Consider the following 23,612-nt stretch of genomic DNA (forward strand, 5'->3'; position numbering starts at 1 on the left):
GCAGCCCCAACAACAACTTCAGCCCCGACAACAACTGCTGCGCCAACGACAACTGCAGCGTCGACAACCACTGCTGCACCAACTACAACTGCTACACCATCTACATCTGCAGCTCCAAGAACCAGTGCTGCACCAACGACAACTGCAGCCCAAACAACAATTGCTGCACCAACTACAACTGCAGCCCCAACAACAACAGCTGGACCGACAACATCTGCAGCCCCAACAACTCCTGTCGAAACCAGAACTAAATTCCAAAGATTATGTGCAGCACAGACGACTACTGCTACACCAACATCATCTGCAGCTTCAACAACCACTGCAGCCAATCCAATAACTGTTGCTCCTACAACAACTGCATCCCCCACAACAACTCCTGTCAAAACCAGAACTAAATTCCAAAGATTATGTGCAGCACAGACGACTACTGCTACACCAACAACATATTCAGCTTCAACAACCACTGCAGCCAATCCAATAACTGTTGCTCCTACGACAACTGCATCCCCCACAACAACTGCTGTCGAAACCAGAACTAAATTCCAAAGATTATGTGCAGCACAGATGACTACTGCTACACCAACAACATCTGCAGCTTCAACAACCACCGCAGCCAATCCAATAACTGCTGCTCCTATGACGACTGCATCTCCCACAACAACCGCTGTCAATACCAGAACTAAATTCCAAAGACTATGTTCAGCAGAGACGACTACTGCTACACCAACAACATATTCAGCTTCAACAACCACTGCAGCCAATCCAATAACTGCTGCTCCTATGACGACTGCATCCCCCACAACAACTGCTGTCAAAACCAGAACTAAATTCCAAAGAATATGTGCAGCACAGACGACTACTGCTACACCAACAACATATGCAGCTTTAACAACCACTGCAGCCAATCCAATAACTGCTGCTCCTACGACAATGACAACTGCACCCAAAAGAAAAACTACATTGCAAAGAATATGTGCAGCACAAACAACTGCTGCTACTCCCTCAACAACTGCCGCTAAAACAAGAACTACCTTCCAAAGATTATGCGCAGCACAGACGACTACTGCTACACCAACAACGTCTGCAGCTTCAACAACAACTGCAGGGAGTCAAATAACTGCTGCTCCTACGACAATTGCAGACCCAACGACAACTGCCCCCAAAAGAAGAACTACATTGCAAACAATATGTGCAGCACAAACACCTACTGTTAGCCCAACAACATCTGTTGCCTCAAACACAACTGCAGCTACGCCAACAAAAATTGCAGTCTCAGCTGCTGCCTCAACGACAACTGCTTCAACATCAACAACTGCCACCATCCCTACAATCGCTGCAACAACAAAATATACAGACCCTACGGCAACAGACGCCCTTAAAACAACTGCTCCCCCAACATCAACAACTGCCGGCCCAACAACAACTACAGCCTCAACAGCTGCTGCCCCGGCATTCACATCTGCAGCCCCAACAGCAAATACTATAACAACTGAAGCCCCAAGGACAATTGCTACCAAGACAGCAACTGCTGCCCTGATGACAAGTACAGCACTTACAGCAACTGCTGCCTCAACGACAACTCGTTTAACATCAACCACTGACGCCAAAAAAATATCTGTTTCCACACTATCATCAACTGCCTCTCTGCATTCAACTGCTGCAACAACAAAAAATTCAGCCCCGACAACTGCTTTGCCTACGACAACTACAACTGCTCTGCTAACAACAACAACTGAGACTACAACTGCCGTCACCCAATCAGCCACAACTACAAATACTAACAATGACGGTTGCCGTTTCAGACTGAGGATGACACACCTGCTCCTCGGACTCCTTGTCTTTGCTCTCTGTTAGAACAATGGGGCTTTGACAATATGACCTCAATATAAATATATTACATTGGTCTGATGTTAGGTCACTACTGTCTTGAATATACTGTATATTAAAACCTGTTTAATAAAGTTTCTGATCTATAACAGTTTATAGCTTCTATGGTGTTTTTATCCAGAAGGCAAACAATAATGGACTAAAGACAAATAGTAGCCACTGTAATAAACAAGATTTCTTAAAATACTTTGAGAAAAAATATCTGGTCCCTAAATACATTTAGCCTCGGATAGTCGCCTCGGCGCTGAAGATAGATAGATAATCTCCTCACAAATAGGTCTCTAGTTACACGTCAGCCGTATGGCCCCTCTTTAGATTAGGAATGCCCATGACACAGAAAGACTACAAGGGATGCATGTATAAAATACTTTATTTGTAATAAAACGGAGATAATTTATATTTTAAAATAACAGTCTTCCAATGGGTTGCACGTCCACCAGGAAAAATCCAATTACGAGCTGTCAGACCGCTGGAGTCCATTACAGTCTATTCGGCCGCGTTCTGTTCAGTGTGGACTGTAGAGGGCTACCCTGTGACTGGTGCTACTTTGTGACTGGTGCCCCCTCACTTCGAAGGACTTCCCCGGCCACGTACACCAGAACAAAAGTAGTGGTTACAACTCAAAAGGTCTACTCTCTCGTCTGCTTCCATTCAGTGCAGCGGCGTTCGGTTTGTTCGCCATGCAATTCACAGTGAACACACAAGACCACAGCAATCAATAAATGTTACAGCACACTAGTCACCGCAAACCAGAAACCATCCATCCATCCATTTTCAACCGCTTATCCGGGGTCGGGTCGCGGGGGCAACAGCTCCAGCAGGGGACCCCAAACTTCCCTTTCCCGGGCCACATCTACCAGCTTTGACTGGGGGATCCCAAGGCGTTCCCAGGCCAGTGCAGAGATATAATCTCTCCACCTAGTCCTGGGTCTTCCCCGGGGCTGGCCGTGCCTGGAACACCTCCCTAGGAAGCAGCCCAGGGGGCATCCTCACCAGATGCCCAAACCACCTCAACTGGCTCCTTTCGACGCAAAGGAGCAGCGGCTCTACTCCGAGCTCCTCGCGAATGGCTGAGCTTCTCACCCTATCCCTAAGGGAGACGCCAGCCACTCTCCTGAGGAAACCCATTTCGGCCGCTTGTACCCGTGACCTAGTTCTTTCGGTCATGACCCATCCTTCATGACCATAGGTGAGGGTAGGAACAAAGATTGACCAGTAGATCGAGAGCTTTGCCTTCCGGCTCAGCTCTCTTTTCGTCACAACGGTGCGGTAAAGCGAGTGCAATACCGCCCCCGCTGCTCCGATTCTCCAGCCACTCCATCTTCCCCTCACTCGTGAACAAGACCCCGAGGTACTTGAACTCCTTTACTTGGGGTATGGACACATTCCCTACCTGGAGTAGGCAATCCATCGGTTTCCTGCTGAGAACCATGGCCTCAGATTTAGAGGTGCTAATCCTCATCCCGACCGCTTCACACTCGACTGCGAAACGCTCCAGTGAGAGTTGGAGGTCACAGATGGAAGATGCCATCAGGACCACATCATCTGCAAAAAGCAGCGATGAGATCCGCAGCCCCCTGAACTGTAGACCCTCCTCCCCCCGACTACGCCTCGATATCCTGTCCATGAAAACCACAAACAAGATTGGTGACAAGGCGCAGCCCTGGCGAAGGCCAACCCCCACCGGAAACGCCTTCGACTTACTGCCGAGCACCCGAACACAGCTCTCGCTTTGGGCGTACAAGGATTGGATGGGCCCAAGCAAGGACCCCCTCACCCCGTACTCCCGCAGCACCTCCCACAGTTTCTCTCGGGGGACCCGGTCATACGCCTTCTCCAAGTCCACAAAACATATATAGACTGGATGAGCATACTCCCAAGCCCCCTCTATGATCCTTGAAAGAGTGAAGAGCTGGTCCGTTGTTCCACGTCCAGGACGAAAACCGCATTGTTCCTCTTCAATCCTTGGTTTGACTATCGGCCGAACCCTCCTTTCCAGCACCTTAGAGTAGACTTTACCCGGGAGGCTGAGTAGTGTGATACCCCTGTAATAGGCACACACTCTCTGGTCCCCCTTTTTGAAGAGGGGTACCACCACCCCGGTCTGCCACTCTTTTGGCACTGTCCCAGACTTCCACGCAATGTTGAAGAGGCGTGTCATCCAAGACAACCCCCCAACACCCATTGCTTTTAGCATCTCTGGACGGATCTCATCAATCCCCGGGGCTTTGCCATTGCGTAGTTGTTTGGCTACCTTAGTGACCTCCAGCAGGCCAATTGATGATGATCCCTCCTCCGCCTCCAGCTCCGCCTCTACCAAAGAGGGCGTAGTAGTTGGGTTCAGGAGTTTCTCAAAGTGTTCCTTTCACCGCCCGATCAGACCACCGCCCGATCAGATCAGACGATACGATTACAAAATCGATCATTGATCTTTGGCCTAGGGTGCTCTGGTACCACGTACACTAGAGTTCTTGTTTCAAACTCTACAAAATTATCATTGTCAACATGCCTCGCAGTTCTACAGTAGTAGTATGTAAATAGATGGAGGTGGTTCAGTGAAGTCACTGACATTGATTACGTTTTGTGTCAAAGAAATACAGTTATCCATGAATGGTGTAGAGTTACACATTGAGCTCCCAAAAACAAAGGATTATGGCCATTACGTGACAGGTATGTGTGAGGCAGCACAGAAAGGATTTACATGCAGACCAGAACAAGTTCAGTTCTTTATTAAAAAGGTGTAAGTGCACCTGTTAAACAACCAAGTTGACAAAGAAATGCAAGGGCCGGGGAAATGAGAAGGCAGAATGGAGTCACAGAAGGAGAGATTAGGTGTCAATGTAATACCTGTGTTACTTGTTGGATCATTTCTTTTTGTTTTTCAGAGGAACAATGTTATGAGAATAATAGGACATCTATTGTTCAGTAGTAGCATGTAAGTGGGGCCATTCAGCAAAAGCAGGTGTGGCAATTTTCTCACGGTCCTGGAGCAACTGTACAATTTGAAGAACTCTAAAGTAATTGACAAACTGAATATAGGATTAAGATTTCTTTTAAACTTTTCATGCAGATTGAGATCAAAAGTTGAGATATCCTTAACACGGGAATACAAGGCATGTAGAATGTAAAGAAAAGGAAAGCTACAAGCACCAATATTTCAAAAAGTTGCCAAATCTGCGACACAGCCAGTCCATTCCTTTTAGGCCTCCTTCTCTACCTCATAAAAATGTCTATTGCCTTACTGAAAGCTGTTAAGCTATGGTAGCTTGTGGAACCCTGTGCAATGCGCAATGAGTGCAAGGCAGATTGGCAAAACTATCCGTTCACAGACTTATTAGTCCTGTGTGAGCCAGACATACCAGATTTTTATATAACGTAAATGTACTGAGAATTTAACACCCAACATTGTGAAATCACAGTGATTATCATTACATTACAGGTCATTTAGAAGACGTTTTTATCCAAAGCGACTTACATTACACTTTAAACCCATGGCGTTTTCACATTTTTGCCTGGGGAGCAAATAGGGTTTAGGTGTCTTGCTCAGGGACACTTCAACATGGAACATGGGGCAGCCTGGACTCAAACCACCAACCTTGTGCTTCCCAGCACATCTTCTCTAACCCCTGCGCCACAACGACCCCATCATATTTGTGTTCTGAAAAAATAAAAGATTATAAAAACTTAGGAACCAGGTATACTTTTCTTTCATCGCAGTAAAAGTTTATTCAACAAAGCAGACTGAATAAAACAGCAATACACATAATCCATGTCAGATACAGGAAAAAAAGAGCTTTGGTTCAAAGCTGGAGCTTCAAATGACACACATCTGATACAAAACTTGGTATTGAAATTGAAAAAAATAGTGGTGTTTCATCAGTTATTTTAGTAAACAAGTGAAACTTGCTTTTGGTATGGGACTTGCTAATGGTTTAGTCTGACCAAGTCTGATCCTACTAGCAAAACATATTTGTTCAATTTATCTCTTTAAAACTTAAAGGTTAAAGCTCTTCTTTCTTCTTTATGATTATCTGCCGCACCATTTCGGCTATTTTGGGTCTGATTTCTTTGACAGAAACCTTTGGTCCCCATGCATTCAACACTTTCCCATTTACATCAACGAGATACTTCCAGAAATTCCAGTCAGGCTCATTTCCAGAAGATTCTGTAGAGAATGAAGGAAGAAAAAGGAGTTCATATTTACAGTTTAAATCAGCTAATGACATCTTCTCGTCTGTTTTGTTATCTATGTTATTTGTCATCTATAAGTATCATTTGCCCGTTAGCGGTGGGATCCTCCAGGTGCCACCGTGTTCATTTGGAAACCTGATTGTCTTGGGCTCATTTGCTCAACAAAGCAGACGCCTTCAAATTACGCAACAACAAACTCCTGGCCACACCTTAACATCTCACTCACCAACAAGGTACTTGTAGACATTGTTGGCTCCGGTTCCGACGACGGCGATTTTACTGAACAGGGGGAAAGAGACGCCGTAAACTCTACGAACAAAGCTGTCAATCTCCTTGTCGCTGCCGGGCTCCTGCTGCCCAAACTGGTTGCAGGGGAAGGCCAGCACGTTGAAGTGATACGGCCCAAAGTCCCGCTGGAGCTGCTGCAGGTCTTTGTAGTGCTCTTCTGTGAAGCCACATTCACTGGCTACATTCACCACCAGGGACACCTAAGGGCAAAGGAGCACACAGTGAAGAAACAGCAACGGTCACAAAACTGTAGACAGCAGTTTGCATACCTGGTTAAGCGTAGATGAACATGGTCTGTGCACATCATTTGTTAGTTTTGTTAGTGTGTGTTCACTTCAGAAGGCACTATGCGTGAAAGGAAGGACCATATTCTTCTAATTTGATACCATAGTGCAGAGGTCTTCAACAGGGGGACCGCGACCCCCAAGGGGTCCACGAAGGTACTCCAGGGGGGTCGCGAAATTTTTGGTTGATAAGACAATTTCTTTAAACAATTTTTTTCCCCACAAATGTCAATGTCTTCAGAATCAGAATTTTATTTATGGTCTTTAAATACACATTAACATGAATCCAACATATTGAAGCGAACGGATAAATTGATGGAGAAGACTTTATCTGTCAGTGCGCAACACACACTCAGCTTCCCTCAGCAGCTCTCAAGCTGGGCACCGGTTCACTCACTGCTCCTTTCATGCGAATACGACAGCGCAGGCACCAGCCAATCAGATCGCGTTTATGCTCACGTCTAAAGAGCGTGAAGCTCAAAAATAAAAGATGGCGGATCAAACTCCGTACGCCATCAGTTTGGGGTACCTTGGCTTGAAAAACGTTGAAGACCTCTGCCATAGTGGAAGAATGACTACATATTAGTATATATATATATATATATATATATATATATATATTTATTACTATTAGGAATTTTGACTACATGAAAAACTATAATTACACAATATCTTTACAAAGCAAAAAGTTGCTATCAAAGCTTTAACTTTAAATTTTAACAGCTCCAACAAGTCTGAAAGAAAAAACTAATCTCTGAACCCTTTGAGGGTGTGATTGTTTGGATGTACACATTTGCACAGCTCACATCGATGTACGCACGGCGTACGTTTGCACAACACTGCAGAACTTGAAGTTTAGCAAAGCAAGCAAGTACTTTACTTAAGAATGGTTCTTTTAACTAACTTGTGTTTTTCAGTATGATGTCTGATGAGATCAATGCCCTTGTGGTTTACCTTTTTCATGATAGGTGTAAGTCATGTGTGGACGTGTACAGATACGCGGCATGGGAACAGAATGAGCATGTTAGTGCAGGTTAGTACATGTTAAAGCCTCAAGCTTCAGTTCACAGTCTATTTCTCATCCCTGGATAAGCAAGCATGTGCGTTTTTTGAGACTACAGACTGACAGTTTGACCATCCCATCATCTCGTGCTGACATCTAGTGTCACAAAAGAGTAAAGATGACTTTATAAAATCAAAAGTAAGAAGTACTGAATCGTATTACTAGTATTCTGACTCAAATGCCTTATGAGTCTTATTTAATAACCTTGACAAACTCAAATAAAATCTGAGGTAGATGTAGCGTTATATTGCATGAACTACTAAAGGTGAACTCTACAGTCTGTTTTGAATGAGAACGTTGTGAAGTTCATGCAGATGCAGCGGCTCTGCAGCGGCTCCGCAGGCCTCCTGCCACGTAGACTAGCGGCGCTTCATGATGGGACATCGGCCTGCAATCGGGTTAGTTACGTCTACTAACGCAATGCCCACCGGGAGAAATTAGAGAAAAAAAACTCCCCATGCGAAAATGAATTCATTTCCCCGGTTGCAGAGGGCCCGGTTACAGTGACGATCGAACATCCCCATACTGCATAAATACTGTTACCTCAAACTTACCGAGCCCCGGTATTTTTCCAGGGATACTAACTTGCCCCTGATGTTCACAACTTTAAAAGTATAAAAGTCTTTCTCTTTGGTCTCAATGAGGCTGAAGAGAGTTAGCAACACGGCGAGTGCAGCTGGAAGCATCATTACAGTCAAACTGCCAACGCAACAGAGCGGTTCGGGTCGTACGGGGCGGGTCGGCAGGTCAAGCTGCAGGTGGGCACGACAGCACCACCCGGAACAGGAGTACGTTACAAAATAAAAGCCGACGTTAAGCATCCGAGTTAAAAGATGCTGGTCTCTGATTTATTATAACCGTCCATTTTGTAGTTCTAGTGCAGCAGCTTGCACACAAGGAGGTGTTGTTTTGTACAACTTGGTACCTGGTAAGGCCTCCATCTTGATTTACTGAGGAGCCCTTTTCTGAAAATCCCTACATTCCTAATGTAGTAATAAATAAATAATAAAATAAAGTAATAAAAACCCTCTCCGTTATGATAAGAATACACATTCTCATAAGGCTTGCTGCTCCTTGTTGTCTGACATCCTTCTAAGCGTTGTAATTTAGACATAGACGTTGAATACATTTATACATGTCCGTGGCCTAGGGTTTCCTTGAGTAACATTCACACTGCATGGCATTTCGTCCAAGTCAAATCTATCGATTTGCATTTTAATTGACTTTTTAGACAAAGGGAAATTGTTTAGAAGAGGGTTAACAGTATTGTTAGTTTTTCCTGTTTATACTCGAAAATATCCCAAATTACGGACTAGATCATACAACACTATTGTGTGTTTTTTCCTTAAAATGCATTCAGTTGTTCACTGATTGCATACTAAGAAATACAGTTAAAAACATTTTACACACTTGTCCTGTGTACCATGTTCATCAACTTTCATCAACTTTTATTTCAGATTCAGGGTCCAGATAGCACAAAACAGCAAACACACTCCCCAGTCACAAACATGTCACTGGCACTACACCATCTCGGCCTCTAGCAATATTAGTAATATACGCATGTCATCATTATAAGCCACTTGGAGTGGAATGTTATTGCAAGATACTTTTGCGACGTAACTTTCGATATTTTGAGCAAAGAAAGAAGGACATATTAATACACAGTGGGGCTACGACTGTTTTTTCCCTGCAGGGTCAGGAAATCATTTCCGACTGGTCTTGAACGCAGCACACTTCACGCCCCTCTTCATCATCACTGACACTCCCACAATGCAGCGGGGCAGTGCATTAACATGGCGTCAATGGTTGCTTATTTGACCAGGGCCGTGGAACTTGATACGAACAGCACTATGGGAACAGCTAAACAATAAGCCGAAATCAACTTTAGAAGCCGGAAGTAAGTTCGTATGCGCTCATCTTTGTTGTTGCGGTCGAAGTCACGTTTTCCTGTTTTTAATGACTCGCTGCTGAATGCCAACTGGGTGCCCGTGTTATTTATTTGCCGCTAGCTAGCTTGGGCGCAGGACCGTGGGGCACAGCAGCTAACGTTAGTTAGCCTACAAAGACCTCAATGTTTTCCATAACACAGGTGTGACGTATTCGTGTTACTGGGTCGAGGGTACGTGCCTTCTCGTTGTAGTTCTGTCTTTTTTAAAGTGGGGCTAACACGGTTCCAGCGCCGTGTCGAGGTGCGCTGCCCCGTCAGTTTCGTTTTCTGCTGAACTCACGGCAACGACGCCTGAAACAAAAGTCAGTGAAGCGCGCGATGCGGAACTGCGACCCGACAACACGGGAGGCGCGTGTGTGTGTGTGTGTGTGCGCGTGTGCGGCGATACGGAATCACTCCTCATTGATCACACAGTAATGGATCGTTTGATTTTTAGTTTGTTGCAATCTGAGTATACAAAGTCATTAGCACATTTGCACAACACATTTTTTAATTTAAAAGTCAACTATCCCCCCCAAAGGCAGTGAAGTAGTTTGATCAATTTATATACCCAAGTAAAATTCAAGAGCCTCACAATTGTACTTTAGGACCATACTTGAGAAAATGTTGTTAAATAATGAATTGAATTGTTAGTTTCAATCATATGACTTGATAGAATTGTATCATGTTAGAAATGTGCTCACAATATTCTAAATTAATAAATATGAAATGTTTTTGTGTGTGAATTGATCAAGGAAATTACCCTCAGTGCTTCTTGCGAATTCACACTAGATCTTTAGGACTGATCTTGAAGATCCTGACAACCTACACAAGAAAATTAATGAATTTCCTTAAAAGTCAATTCACACAACTTAATGTCCAAAATGTAGAAAGCCACGTTACAGCATTCAGAACTAATGCTCTTTTAGTTCACCATAGTATTTGTGCTGTAAGAACTCAATTTTCCCTTTCTTCATATGACTTTAGAAGGATTGTAGATTTGTACATGTTGTAAGAAGACTTATGCCATGTAAGTTAAATGCAAAGTACGTTTGATTGTTTGGCTTCATTTTAACTGGTGAAACCATGGACGTAGCAGGCTATCACAATGTTGCGTAACTTTGTAGTTCAATTGATTTGCTGTGATATTTTATTGCCTAAACTAGGTGGTCAGCCTCCCTGATCATCCTCATTGTGTTTTTGACTCCTGCAGGGACAACAAGAGCAGAACAGGGATGGATGAATCCAAAAGTCCAGTCAAGCAGTCTCAACCCAGAGGACCCAAAGTTTTGTCCAGTGAGAAGTCAAATGTAAAGGCTCCAGCGCAGAGAGATGGTACCAAGTCTGCAAACCACCATAACATCACTGCTGCGAAGGATGGCCATTATAGTCACGGGAGCTGCGAGCCAGGCAAGACTTTAGCGGACATCCCCCAGGACAGGAGGAGAGGGCGGCCCTCCAGGATCACCAGACAAACTGGAAGAACGAGTTCTGGGGAGAAGGGGAAAGGAAAGGTGGCGAGCTCACAACAGAAGCCGGTGGCGCAGGATCCCGACACCAGGGTGTCTATTTCTGCAGACAGCACCTCCTCAGCAAACAGAGAGACCAGCTCTCCTGTAGCGCCAGGGACACCGGAGAAAGGCCACACAGAGCTCCATTGTAGCCCCATTGTAGTTCAGACTAAGGAAAATTCACATGGTGAGTTTGCGCTCCCCCTCCCAAAATGTCTTTTTCTCCAAGTATATCTCTGGTAAACGGCTTTGTGGCCGTTGCTCGTAGGGGTGAAGCGGGCTGCATTGATGCAGCAGGCCGTTGAAGAGGTGAGGCCCACGGGGAATGATGGGCCGCTGACGGAGCAACAGTTGGGCCTCCGGCAGGCAGAGGAGCGCCTCTACAGAGACTACATCCACCGACTGCTGAAAGTAAGACAACAATGCCCCCATGTAAAGAAATGTGTGGCTCAGCACATCCTGGCCGCTGCATTATGGATTCAGTCGCCATGCAGCCGCAATAGATGCTTGATGGGTTGATAAATAATATGGGTGAACAGTTAGATAAATGAAAACCCAGTCCATAGTGCCATACCCAGCTTGTTTTTCTACTCAACAGGTAGTATGAGCAGGGGGGGGTTATTATGATTATAATCGTGTGGGCTCAAATTTTCCAACTGAAAAGCTGCGAGGGAACATTCATAAACTGACTGCTCTTGCTTCTCTTCCTGTTTTTACAGCACTCCCCTGACTACCCAAACTACCAATACTTATGCAAGCTTTGTTCTGTGCACATTGAGAACATTCAAGGAGCACACAAACACATCAAGGAGAAGAGACACAAGAAGAACATTATGGTATGGCAACTTTTAAGTCTGTTTTGCCACTTATCCAGGACTCGCGATGAGCAATCTGAACTTGTGTAAATTGAGAAATTAGGATGAAGTATTTCACTCGCCGCGGGTCTGGTGTTTCAGGAGAAACAGGAGGAGAACGAGCTGCGTGCGCTGCCGCCCGCCTCTGCCGCCCAGCTGAAGGCCGTGGACGAGGCCGTCCTGGACACTGCGAGGCAGCACGGGATCTCAGAGGAGGACTTTGAGGTTCGGAAAGCCGTGGTCATCAAGATGGAAGAGATCATAAAGAGGCACCTCTCAGGTTGTATGCCGGGATGTCACTGAGCCTGGTCAAAATTTTCTGCAGCAAGTCGTGTTAAAGAAAAAGGAACCGCTTTGAGAAAATATTAGAATTTTTAATTGAGCTTTTGGAAAAAAACAGATGAGACACAAACTGTTATTCTTAACAAGATATTTTTTATTGTTATAAAAACGGGACAATTGCAACAAGTACATTATATTTATTTATATATATATATATATATATATATATGAGGATTAACATTATATACTCCTTCTCCACTGGGATATGGAGTTTAATGTGAAACGTCCTCTATTTGTGCTAAAGAAAAAGGCTGATATCCTGGAGAAATTTGCCTTATTTTGCTAAAGGAAAACCTTTCCCTTCCATTCTTTCACTTTATTTCATGGAATCCTTGCTTATTTTCATTGCCATGGAAATTTGACCTTGCTGGTCCTCAGGGTCCAGTTTCATTATTTGTTAATCCTTCTTAGCGTGACATGTACTGTATTTTACAATATCTTTTCTATGTATTTCCAGCTTGTGCTCTCCGTCTTTATGGTTCATGTCTTACCCGATTTGCCTTTAAGACGAGTGATATCAACATCGATGTCACCCACCCCCCCTCAGTAAGTTGATCTTTCTGTGCAACAGAAATGTGATATGTATTTTCAATAACAACGTGAAGAGGACATTATAAATCAGCAGGGACATTTGGTCTTACAGTTGACGATTCTCTCATTCCTTGCTTCCTTTCAGATGACACAACCTGAGGTCCTGATACAAGTGCTGGAAATTCTTAAAAAAAGCCGTAAGTGTCGCTCCAGATATCTTCAATTTATTTTGTGTTGACGCGGTGAATTGTTATTCGGCAGCGGCGGCTCTAAAAGACATCTCTGATTTGTTAATCACATACCATTCTACTTTTTTTTTTTAATCTCCGAATTAAACCACACCCTAACCCTTGGAAAAAATGATTCCCTGACAAAAAAAAATGTTGTAAATAAGAGCACCATATCTTTCTTTTTGTTAGTGCATGGTGCCATGTTGATATTCGCTATTGTCTGAAGAGATCTTGCATGCTAACTATGAACTACAATTAATTAATCAATATGATTGCCCTACTCTTAAGAAGCATTTACTCACTTGTTCGTAGGGAATCCGTGACTTTGCCTTGTCGGTTCTTATGTCTGATAGCACTCAGAATTTAGACTAAGGAGCACATTCTTTTTAAGTGAATGTTTGTCCTTATGACCTCCATTAAATGGCGTGGATGGTTGACGCTACAGTGTTATGTAAAAGTCCTGCAATGAATTTGAGTTTGTGCAACTCTTCCCACTATCAATTAAGGCTTTTCTTCTGTCTCTCTTCTATAGCTGAATTTTCTGAGGTCGAGTCAGATTTTCATGCCAAAGTTCCTGCAGTGTTCTGTCGGGATGTTAGCAAGTGAGTGTATCATCAAATGCATTGATGCAGGTTTTTGTTGTCTACATAAATATCGTATTAATTTTTGTCTACTTAAACATCTCCATCTATATTTAGTAAAGATTGAGTTGACTCAACAGTTTACATACAATTATGCAGCTGTTTTATTTACAATAGGGGAAAAAGGAAATGGAATAAAACAGGGAAAAGTAGATGAAAATACCCACCATAGTAATAATATATTCTTAAAATCAGTATCTTGTAGCATGTGTACATACGTAAATAAACACTGCACCATCTTTAGATGGTCTGCGCCATCTTCTTCTAGGTTCTTTTCTAAATCAGTAGTTGAGATTTGAATTATTTAGTTCAAATCTTCAATAAATTCTTTATTTATTTAATGTTATATGTTTCACTTTTTGTTTTGACTTGACATTAATGTCTAGAGGAAATACATCTTCATCATTACAACATGGTGCCTTTTTAGATTGTGTCATTGCACTCAGTTATATAATGTAATTTCAGTGTACTTATATAACACATTGTTACAGTATATTATCTTCTCCCTTTTACTTGTGACGCTTGCGGTTCCGGCACTGTGTTACAGTCTGGCACCACGTTGATGCCTTCAAAAAAATATTTTTTGTTTTGCATAGTTGTGTCTTTCATATGAACCCGTTTTAATTTTATCCCTCAACGACCCGTCGCAGCAGTTAGACGGAAGTTTTGTTCAATGTCCATTTAAGAATTTGAGCCAACTTTTCATCACGTTCTTCCCTCACTTCTGTGCAGCGGCCTGATGTGTAAAGTGAGTGCAGGTAACGACGTTGCTTGTCTCACCACCAATCATCTGGCAGCCCTGTCTAAACTGGAACCTAGATTGATCCCACTGGTGCTGGCCTTCCGATACTGGGCGAGGGTAAGGCTGTGACCAACACTCTTTCAGCATACTGCCTGATGGGTTCGGTTGTGTTTATTATGCAGGTTCCTTTTACATTTCAGCATATATATATATATACATGTCCGATTGTGAAATGGATCAGGGCTAAAAAGCGGACTAAAGCATCCTCCCCTGCCCCGTATGTTTATCTCCACAGCTGTGTCACATCGACTGCCAGGCTGAGGGGGGCATCCCCTCGTACTCCTTAGCCCTCATGGTCATCTTCTTCCTGCAGCAGAGGAAGGAGCCGGTACTCCCCGTCTACCTGGGCCACTGGGTACGTGAAGTGTTGGCTCTTTTATGTCTTACTCAACGTTTCCACTCTGAGAAGAAAATGTCATCTATTCGTTTATGCTGTCCTGCCTATCCTCTAATTATCTGATTTAACATAAAATGAATAGATATGGAAAAACGGCTTTGAAAAGTATATATTGGCTCCTTTTTAAAATATAAACACAAGTTGTTATACTGCAACGTAGACTGTTTCTGCCCATTTAATGGAATTCACAGGATGATCCACATTCTAAGTTTGTGTGTGTGACACAGCTCAGGTCTGTATTAAAAAACACAAGTTGAACACAAGTTCGAGAGAATGTGTTATTGTGGCACACTTTTTCTGATTTCTGTCAGAGAAGAGAATATGTTGTATTGTAGTCTTTAATGCCACAGACTATTCTGGAAAAGTAATTTTATGTACCTACACCGAACTGCCTTCTACAATGCACCTTTTTAAAGTAGGTGAAGTTCTCTCAGAAACACTGTTAACACGTAGATCAGCATCTCTCATCTTTTTGTTTTAACGTTTGTTTTCTTCGTTCTCAGATTGAAGGCTTCGATGTGAAACGCGTGGACGAGTATCACCTAACTGGAATATCGCTAGACATCTTTGTTCGTTGGGAGCGCAGACTCGCAAGCTCCACAGACAACCGGAACGAAGCCAGGGGAGAAGGCAGAGCCAAGCCGGAGCAGAAAAAAATCCCTGACCATCATTACTCCGAAGGCATTGTGAGTCTCCCTGCAGTACACAATCATGTCGTACGAGATCGTACCTTCATGGAGGGCACTGTGGGTACTCTTGCTGTGTCACCCTGCTTTCTAGCATGACTCTCTTATTGTCCCTGAAAGACCCGGCTAACGTTGGACCTGTGCAGAGGTGTGTCGCCGGGCCAGTTGTGGTTGGAGCTCCTGCGTTTCTACACCTTAGAGTTTGCTCTGGAAGAACACATCATCAGCATCCGCCTGAAGGAGCTCCTCTCTAGAGAAGGGAAGAACTGGCCCCGCCGCAGGCTCGCTATTGAAGGTGAGAGACTACGCTGATCTTAAAAAGAACATGGTCTGACTGTTCTGTTGAAATATAAAAAAATGTACTCTGTGTCTTTGTGAATCCTTTGTTTTAGATCCTTTTGCCTTGAAGAGGAACGTTGCGCGCAGCCTGAACAGCCAAATGGTGTTTGAGTACATCCACGAGCGCCTGCGTTCGGCTTACAAATACTTTGCGTGCCCTCAGAGGAGAAGCTCTGTGACGCACCGGGGATACAAAAAGGCCGACAACCAGGGTAAAACATTGGAAGAGCTTGAGAAAGAGGAGGAGGACGGAAAAGGCTGTGCTTCTCAGGGGGAGCTGCACAAATTTAAGGAGGATGAGAAACCTGACCGTGATGACGACAATGGATCAGATCCGTCCAGAAAAAGTAATGAGGAGACTTTGAATGCAAGTCTCATGGACATGGTTCTCCGTGAGAGGGTCCAACCAGCCCTCCGCCCCAACGGCCTGCCAGACAGTGACATGGAGGAAGAGGAGGAGAAGGATGAAGAGGCGGAGGGAAGCAATGTTTCGGATGCGGACGGCCTTGTTTCGTCAGAAGATCTTCACTATGTGTTTGATAAGATGATCTTCACTAATGGGAAGGTAATTATCACAATTCACCATTTTGTAATCCAGTATACAATAACAAAGCATTTGTTGGTGTTATTTGAGTATAAATTAACATCAATTTCAATTTTTTTTTCTGGTAAAATGTCTTAACCCTCAATTATTTATGTAGTATTATTTAATATCTCTACTGTCTGTGGTGGGGGTATTTTGGAAAAAAATAAGTTTGGGGGAAAAAAAACGTAAATTGTAGATTTCAACCTTTCCCACATTTATAACTGCAGTTTAGGAGCAGCATCATCCTGTCAGCATTGATGGGTTCGTGTCACTTAGGTGAGATGTTTACATTTAGGGAGGGTCTTTTTTGTATTATTGACACATGATGAAATGGTCTATTTATATTCATATTGGCTTCGGGCATAACATTTCCCACACAAATGTTTGGTCAGATTGCTGTTTTATCAGTGTGTGCCGTTGTCATGCCCTCACTTTCCGTTGTTAATTTATCACCTGTTGAATTTGTCGTTCCAGCCCCCAACCGTTGTGTGTAGCATCTGCAAGCGAGATGGTCACCTGAAGGACGAGTGCCCCGAAGACTTCAAGAAGATCGAGCTGAAGCCTCTGCCTCCCATGAACGACCGCTTCAGAGACATCCTCGACGGGCTCTGCAAATTGTGCTTCTGTATGTAGTCAAGTCTGCGTTTTCTTTCCCTTCATTCTTTTTGTGTGTGTGAGATAGAGGCACTGGTGCATAGAAAAAGACAAGGATGTCAAATCTGCCTGTATTATGATTGTTATATTCAGCAAACTTATATAAATAAAATAAAACTATTTATATGTGTTTCCCCTACCATTAATAGTGCTTTGATTCAGTATTTCCATTTACCAGTTTAATATGCAACTTATTTTTTTAGATCAAATGATTAGATGTGTCTCTGTTCTTCTTGTTTCTAGATGAATTGTCACCTACACATGCTGAGCAGCAAAAGAGGGAGCAGATTCTTTGCGGCCTGGAAAGATTCATAAGAAAAGAGTACAATGGTGAGCAGCACCATGCGTGAGCTACTCGACAACCAAGTTCAAAATTGACCAAATGTATTCAAAACTAGGCCTTTTTTTTTTAATGGCTGCCATTTTTCGGTTTTATTGATATTTGATTTGAAACCTAATGCTCTGTTCATCTCAAGTTAAAAGGTCTTCGAGCTGTAAAAAAAAAAAGACATTACATCTTCCCCGGAAGTTATTGTAATTCTGGATTCTCAATAACAACTTCACGGCAGGAATTTTGTTTAAGTTTAGTCAATCACAGTGAATAAAACAGTATTTCTGTTTTATACACAACTTTTTTTCCTGTTTTAGGAATGATGCAGAGGTTCTATTCTACATCTGCATACAAATGATTTTCTCTTCTTCTGCTTGAATCCACAGATAAAGCTCAACTCTGCTTGTTTGGGTCCTCCAAGAATGGCTTTGGCTTCCGTGACAGTGACCTCGACATTTGCATGACTCTGGAGGGCCATGAGACTGCTGAGGTAGGCGCAAGAAACACAGACAACTAATGTAACTCTCTTTTCCTGATTGGGAGAAGAGATGTGACCCGTATACTCTTCCACTGTTGCATATTATGTCTTGATCTGTTATGAACAGAAGCTGAACTGCAAGGAGATCATTGAAGTCCTCGCAAAAGTACTGAAGAAGCATACAGGTGAATTAGCATGTGCTAATTATCTCTTTAGAACTAGTTCTGTGTGTCAAGGACTGAAACTGACTAGTTGTGATCGCTCATTTTCCCAATATCACAGGTTTGAGGAACATCCTGCCCATCACAACAGCTAAAGTGCCTATCGTGAAGTTTGAACACAGACAGAGTGGTTTGGAGGGAGATATTAGCCTTTATAATACTCTGGTGAGTAAACCTGAACCTTTCCTTAACCCTTATGTAAGGTGCTCAGACATGTCCCTATTTATTGAAAGTGCTGTATGAATTAACTTGGATGGGTTATCTGTTCAGGCTCAACATAACACCAGAATGCTGGCTACATATGCAGCCCTGGATCCACGTGTGCAATTCCTGGGATACACAATGAAGGTCTTTGCAAAGGTATGTCTGCATCTGGGTTAGGGCTGGGCGGTGTACCGGTGCAAGATTTCCGTACTGTTCATACCGGTGTTAGGCTATAACATCTGACGTTGACGTTTATGTTTACACGTCATCGAGGAGCGTGCAGCGGTCGGAGCTACTTGTCTTACGTGTGTTGACATTGAGTCATGGTTATAACTTTATAACAACAATGAATAACTCACAACAAACCCTCTTTTAGCAGGGTAAACCACCAGTATAATATGTTTGAAAGGTCAGATCTAATTCGCAGGGTAACCAGCATTTCAATCGAATGATTCATGTCTATTTAGTAACACTCGTAGCACGGGACAGCGTGACCTCTGACCAGCCTTCAGCGATTCTTCAAATTGGCAGCAAAGCAGTGCTTCTCAGCCTGCCGTTATGTTACGGTTAAAGAGAAGCTTTTGCAAAAAATGTTTGTTTTCTGATGCCTCCTTACAACGAACGTCTCTTCGCGCTGCAGCGCTGCGACATTGGGGATGCGTCCAGAGGAAGCCTCTCATCTTATGCCTACATCTTGATGGTGCTTTACTTCCTGCAGCAAAGGCAGCCCCCAGTCGTTCCAGTCTTACAGGAGGTACCATTCACTCCCTCATGGGAAATTAACAGAATTTGAAACCTAAAAGTTTTAGCCTTGACGAAAATATGATGAATGTTTTTTGTTTTTGTTTTCAGATATTTGATGGGAGTGCTGTCCCCCAGCGGATGGTAGATGGCTGGAATGCTTTCTTTTGTGATGACCTTGAGGATCTGGCGAGTTAAAAATATATAATCACTTTTCAGGATGACCTTTTTATTTGCGATCTTATTGCGTTAAATGCAATTATCCTTCACTAAGCCTCTGCTCTTTCAGAATTAAATATAAATAGATCTAAGTGTGTTTCTACTGTCTACACAGCGTCGGCATCTCTCAAAGCTGCAGCCGAACCTGGAGTCCGTGGGGGAGCTGTGGTTGGGGCTCCTGCGCTTTTACACTGAAGAGTTTGACTTCAAAGAGCACGTCATCAGCATCCGCCAAAGAAAACGCCTGACCACCTTCGAGAAGCAGTGGACCAGTAAATGCATCGCTATTGAAGGTGCCTCCACGGATCTGTTGCTGTGTGGAGATCTAATTATTAACGGGACGGATAGTTTTCTTTCCCAATCTTCTTTTAAAACCATTGTTTCAAGTCATTTTTTGACTTTATTATGCAGATGTTATTGTAAAGACCTGCCCAAATTCAACCTTAGTTATCCGGCATGCGCTGTAACCATTTGGCTACTAAGGCACCCTGTTCTTCTCCTCAGATCCCTTTGATTTGAATCATAATCTTGGTGCTGGAGTTTCTCGCAAAAGTAAGTGCCTTATCCTATCATGTTTTTTTTTTTGGTCAAATGTTTTTTTCTTTTCTATTTCTTTTTTTTATTATTAAAGATGTTCTGATCTCTGGCAAATGCTCTTTTTCTGCTTTCATAGTGACAAACTTCATCATGAAGGCCTTTATAAACGGGAGAAAGTTGTTTGGGACTCCGTTCTGCCCGTTACAGGGAACCGAAGTGGTGCGTCACTCGCCAAGCAACCTTTCAACAAACAAACCACTTGACTCCGGTCGGCTTTGCTTCCCGAGGGAACTGCCTAACATGAACGCCGTTTCCTTTGTGCTGTCCTGCAGGACTACTTCTTTGACTCCAAGGTGTTGACGGATGGGGAGTTGGCGCCCAATGACCGGTGCTGCAGAATTTGCGGGAAGATTGGACACTACATGAAGGACTGTCCAAAAAGACGCAGGTTGTCCTCCCTTTCCTCAATTAAATGTTTGTTGTTCCAATAGAATTCCAACACTAAGAGAAAACCAATGAGAAGTGATAAATATTTTATGCAACTATTTTCCGTTATCAAATTCTCTCTCCTTCTAAAGAATGAGTGTTTTAATTTCCTGGCATACAGTAACTATGAACTTCAACTTGAAATCCACTAAACCTGAAGCTTCCTATACTTAGTATAATAGAGCAAATACTATTTGGATTAAGTTCATACTTTTCTCAGTGATATCAGCTCAAATCCACTTTGCCGATTTTTATTAGATCCCGTACCAATGTCATTTTTATTATTGTGTGTATCTTATTCCCTTGTTGTGCTCTGATCGTTGTCGTCTGCCAGAATCAAGAAGAAGGAAAACGACAAAGACGAGGACACAAAAGAGGAGGAGCGTGAGCCGAAGGACAGGCGTTGTTTTCAGTGTGGGGACATGGGACACGTAAGGAGAGACTGTCCCGAGTATCGTCACCTCAAACAGAGGACCACCGGAGCCCCAGGTATCCGCACTGTTTAGACACTCTGAAGACGAGCTCAAAAACTATTGAGGGGGGACTTTTCTTAACCAAGATCAACTATACTGACCATACAGACTTTTTAGGGGGGGAAATAAACACTTCTTATTCTTCCCAGCTCCTCACATGGTACGAACTGTATTGAGCTCCCAGTCCATCCCGATTCCCCAGACAGCTGCAGACGGTCCCGGAAGGACCAGGCAGCCCTCTGAATGTGTGAGTATGACCACGAGACATTACACAAATAAAATATCAGGTATATCTAGAGAACTTGTAAGGAAGAGAATCAATGCTTTTGGGGCCACAGAATTGAATAATAACGCTGGTCCACAATTATTTATTGAAATGTGGGAAATTCAAATGATACTGATACTTTCCCTGTTGTTTTCTGTAATTATTTTTCTTTCTTCCTGTCAATAGTCCGATAGTCTGCAGACTCCGCCCTACTCCCCACAGTCCACAACTGCTCCTCCGAGTTCCTCAAAGATCTCCAGTTCCCCTCAGCCCTCCCACATTAAGACCAGTCCAGCTGGTGCCACAAAGCAGCCTGTTCAAACCCACGTCCCCCTGTCTCTATTCAGCTTCCCCACCTCCCGTCCAGGCCAGTACCACCCAGCAGCGGCGCTCGGCGCACTCGGGTTCCTTCCCTCTCACCAGCACCAGTCACGTCAGGCCCAGGGGCCGCCTCATCACCCGGTCCACGTCCCTTCCACGGCCTGGCCCATACACGGACCCGTCCTCACCGCGTCCTCTCCCAAAGGCCCCTCCCCGCCAGGCCTAAGGTTCGCCGTGCGTTCGGCGACGGGGAACGGGAGTCCCACGGGTTCAGGGGGCAGCTCTAGCCCCATGAACCTGAACGACCCCAGCATCATATTCGCCCAGCCGGCGGGGAGACAGCTGGGCATCGGGCCTGGCCGGGAAGGACACTGGCACAACCATTTGGCACAGACTGGGTCACTCATGGGAAATGGCACCGTGGTCAAGTCAGGTATTCACTGGGTGAACTTTGGTGGCACCGTCTGTGTGTGGTTCTGTCTTTTTGTCTTCCTGTGTCGTTTTCTTTAAATACAGATAAGCTTCTCATATTTACAATCTTCCTTCTAGTATCTGATTTTGCCCCCAGCATATAATATGAATTGTAGCAGTAGTTTTGTATGCTACATGGTCCTCTTAACTACTACGTGACCTCATGCTTACTCCAATCTAGGCCACGCCCCCCTTTCAAGACAGACAGACAGACATCGCATTTTGGCAGAACTTTGGGCAGTTCTGACTTCTGAGTTCTGACTTCATTTTTTAAACGAGCAATATTTACCATCTCCTGTTGTCATCCTGAATGACTATATTTAACAGCTTCCACTTTATATCCGTTATGCCAACTGTAGTGAAATACATTACTCTCGTTTGCAGATGTAAGAGAGATTGAGCATGAGACAGATGGGAGGTAGGTCACATAAACACATGAGTCAACCTCGATCATTTCCAATGCTGTGAAAAAGTCCTTCTTTAGGATGTTGGTAACGGTTCATAGCTTCACCGGTGAAGGAGCACGGGTTGGTTTATACAAACTGGGAAATTATTGAACATTCGTTTATTGAGTGTGTTTGGATTTTGTCTCCAGAGTCGAGCCACTTGGCCCAGTTTGGAGGAGTAACCCAGGGCTCTCGGTTATGGGATCACAATAAAACCCCACAGTACGCCCTGCCTCCATCTTGGCCCTACCGGATGCCTCAGAACTTTATCCAGCAGGGCAACGGCGGCTACCCGCCAGGAAAACCCCTTGTGGCTCAAGGTCAGACATGGCATATATTTATTTTATTTCCACTGGCAAGAATAGAGGATTTAACGTTCTCCTTTTTTATGGTCTTTTTCTTTCACCAGGGCCTGTGGTGCAGCCCAATCCAAACTTCCCGCTGCTCCCTCACGTCCGACATCCAGTGAATTTGAATTTCATCCAACAGAAGAAATGAACTTGCATCTCACTTTTAATTCGTATCCTGGTCCGTAACATAGCAAAGCAAAATTCTTTACTCTTTGCATCGTTTGATCACAAGAGTTTTTTTAATGACTTTTTTTTCATTTTTGTACAGTTTTGTCTCATTACATTGATTTGTGATACAAATGTAAAATATATTAATACCCCTATTTTTGAGGGGGTCCAAAAAAGTGTTTTTATTTCACGTGTAAAGTAAGGAGGACAAATACAAACCTTTATTTTTATTAGCTGTATTCATACTTTGCTTGCCACAAGAAGAAGTCTTTGAATAGAAGTTTGTTTTTAAAACAATCTAACATGCCCCCCTAAGTATGTAGTGCCAAAAGCAGGGATAGCAAGAAAAAAGGGAAAAAATAAAGGAAAAAAAAAAGTGTACAGTGTCGTCTGGGTTCATCTCTTCAGTGTCATGCTAGTGTGCACTAATCTCCTGGATACTGTGTGTTTTTAAACACAATGACTTAGCCAGATCTTATAAGTGTACACAGGAAGGTTATATTTGAACCTGTCTATTTGTTTGATGCCGTCCATTGTGATGAACAGGAACCGTCTCGCAGTGGGATGATACATGAGTGTCTAGGAGCGGTTAACCCTGTGAGTTTTTCCCTCCAATTAAATAAATGAAGGTTGGAATTTGAAGGTCTTACCGGCAGTATGCTCGTCTCAACCTGTACAGCTCTGACAC

At 43.6% G+C, this 23,612-nt stretch overlaps 2 protein-coding genes across 3 annotated transcripts; one reads left to right on the forward strand and one right to left on the reverse strand.

Moving 5' to 3' along the window:
• Positions 1-5,588: 5,588 nt before the first annotated feature.
• Positions 5,589-8,469, reverse strand: gpx7 (glutathione peroxidase 7). The gene is made up of 3 exons (XM_040184058.2): positions 8,268-8,469; positions 6,305-6,566; positions 5,589-6,052 (listed from the first exon to the last, which is right to left on the reverse strand). Exons 1-3 carry the CDS (start codon positions 8,400-8,402, stop codon positions 5,889-5,891), a joined length of 561 nt encoding a protein of 186 aa, XP_040039992.2. The 5' UTR covers positions 8,403-8,469; the 3' UTR covers positions 5,589-5,888.
• Positions 8,470-9,432: 963 nt separating this feature from the next.
• tut4 (terminal uridylyl transferase 4) lies at positions 9,433-23,305 on the forward strand. 2 transcript variants are annotated; one of them, XR_005712878.2, is made up of 31 exons: positions 9,433-9,610; positions 10,854-11,338; positions 11,420-11,562; positions 11,871-11,987; positions 12,108-12,285; positions 12,805-12,893; positions 13,024-13,075; positions 13,641-13,710; positions 14,482-14,608; positions 14,787-14,906; positions 15,452-15,634; positions 15,755-15,929; positions 16,027-16,538; positions 17,034-17,184; positions 17,457-17,543; positions 17,931-18,034; positions 18,150-18,207; positions 18,305-18,408; positions 18,514-18,603; positions 19,088-19,201; positions 19,300-19,377; positions 19,523-19,700; positions 19,912-19,959; positions 20,081-20,163; positions 20,277-20,392; positions 20,765-20,919; positions 21,053-21,150; positions 21,355-21,922; positions 22,345-22,378; positions 22,556-22,726; positions 22,816-23,305. XR_005712878.2 is itself a non-coding variant. In XM_040184055.2 (30 exons), the coding sequence occupies exons 2-30, from the start codon at positions 10,876-10,878 to the stop codon at positions 22,902-22,904; spliced, it is 4,521 nt and encodes a 1,506-aa protein (XP_040039989.2). In that variant the 5' UTR covers positions 9,433-9,610; positions 10,854-10,875; the 3' UTR covers positions 22,905-23,305. The 2 variants fall into 2 exon arrangements, 1 of the variants encoding a protein (XP_040039989.2); XM_040184055.2 differs by lacking the exon at positions 22,345-22,378.
• The last annotated feature ends 307 nt before the right edge of the window (positions 23,306-23,612 follow it).

Source organism: Gasterosteus aculeatus, chromosome 8 (assembly GCF_964276395.1).
Source record: "Gasterosteus aculeatus chromosome 8, fGasAcu3.hap1.1, whole genome shotgun sequence".
Lineage (NCBI taxonomy): Eukaryota > Metazoa > Chordata > Actinopteri > Perciformes > Gasterosteidae > Gasterosteus > Gasterosteus aculeatus.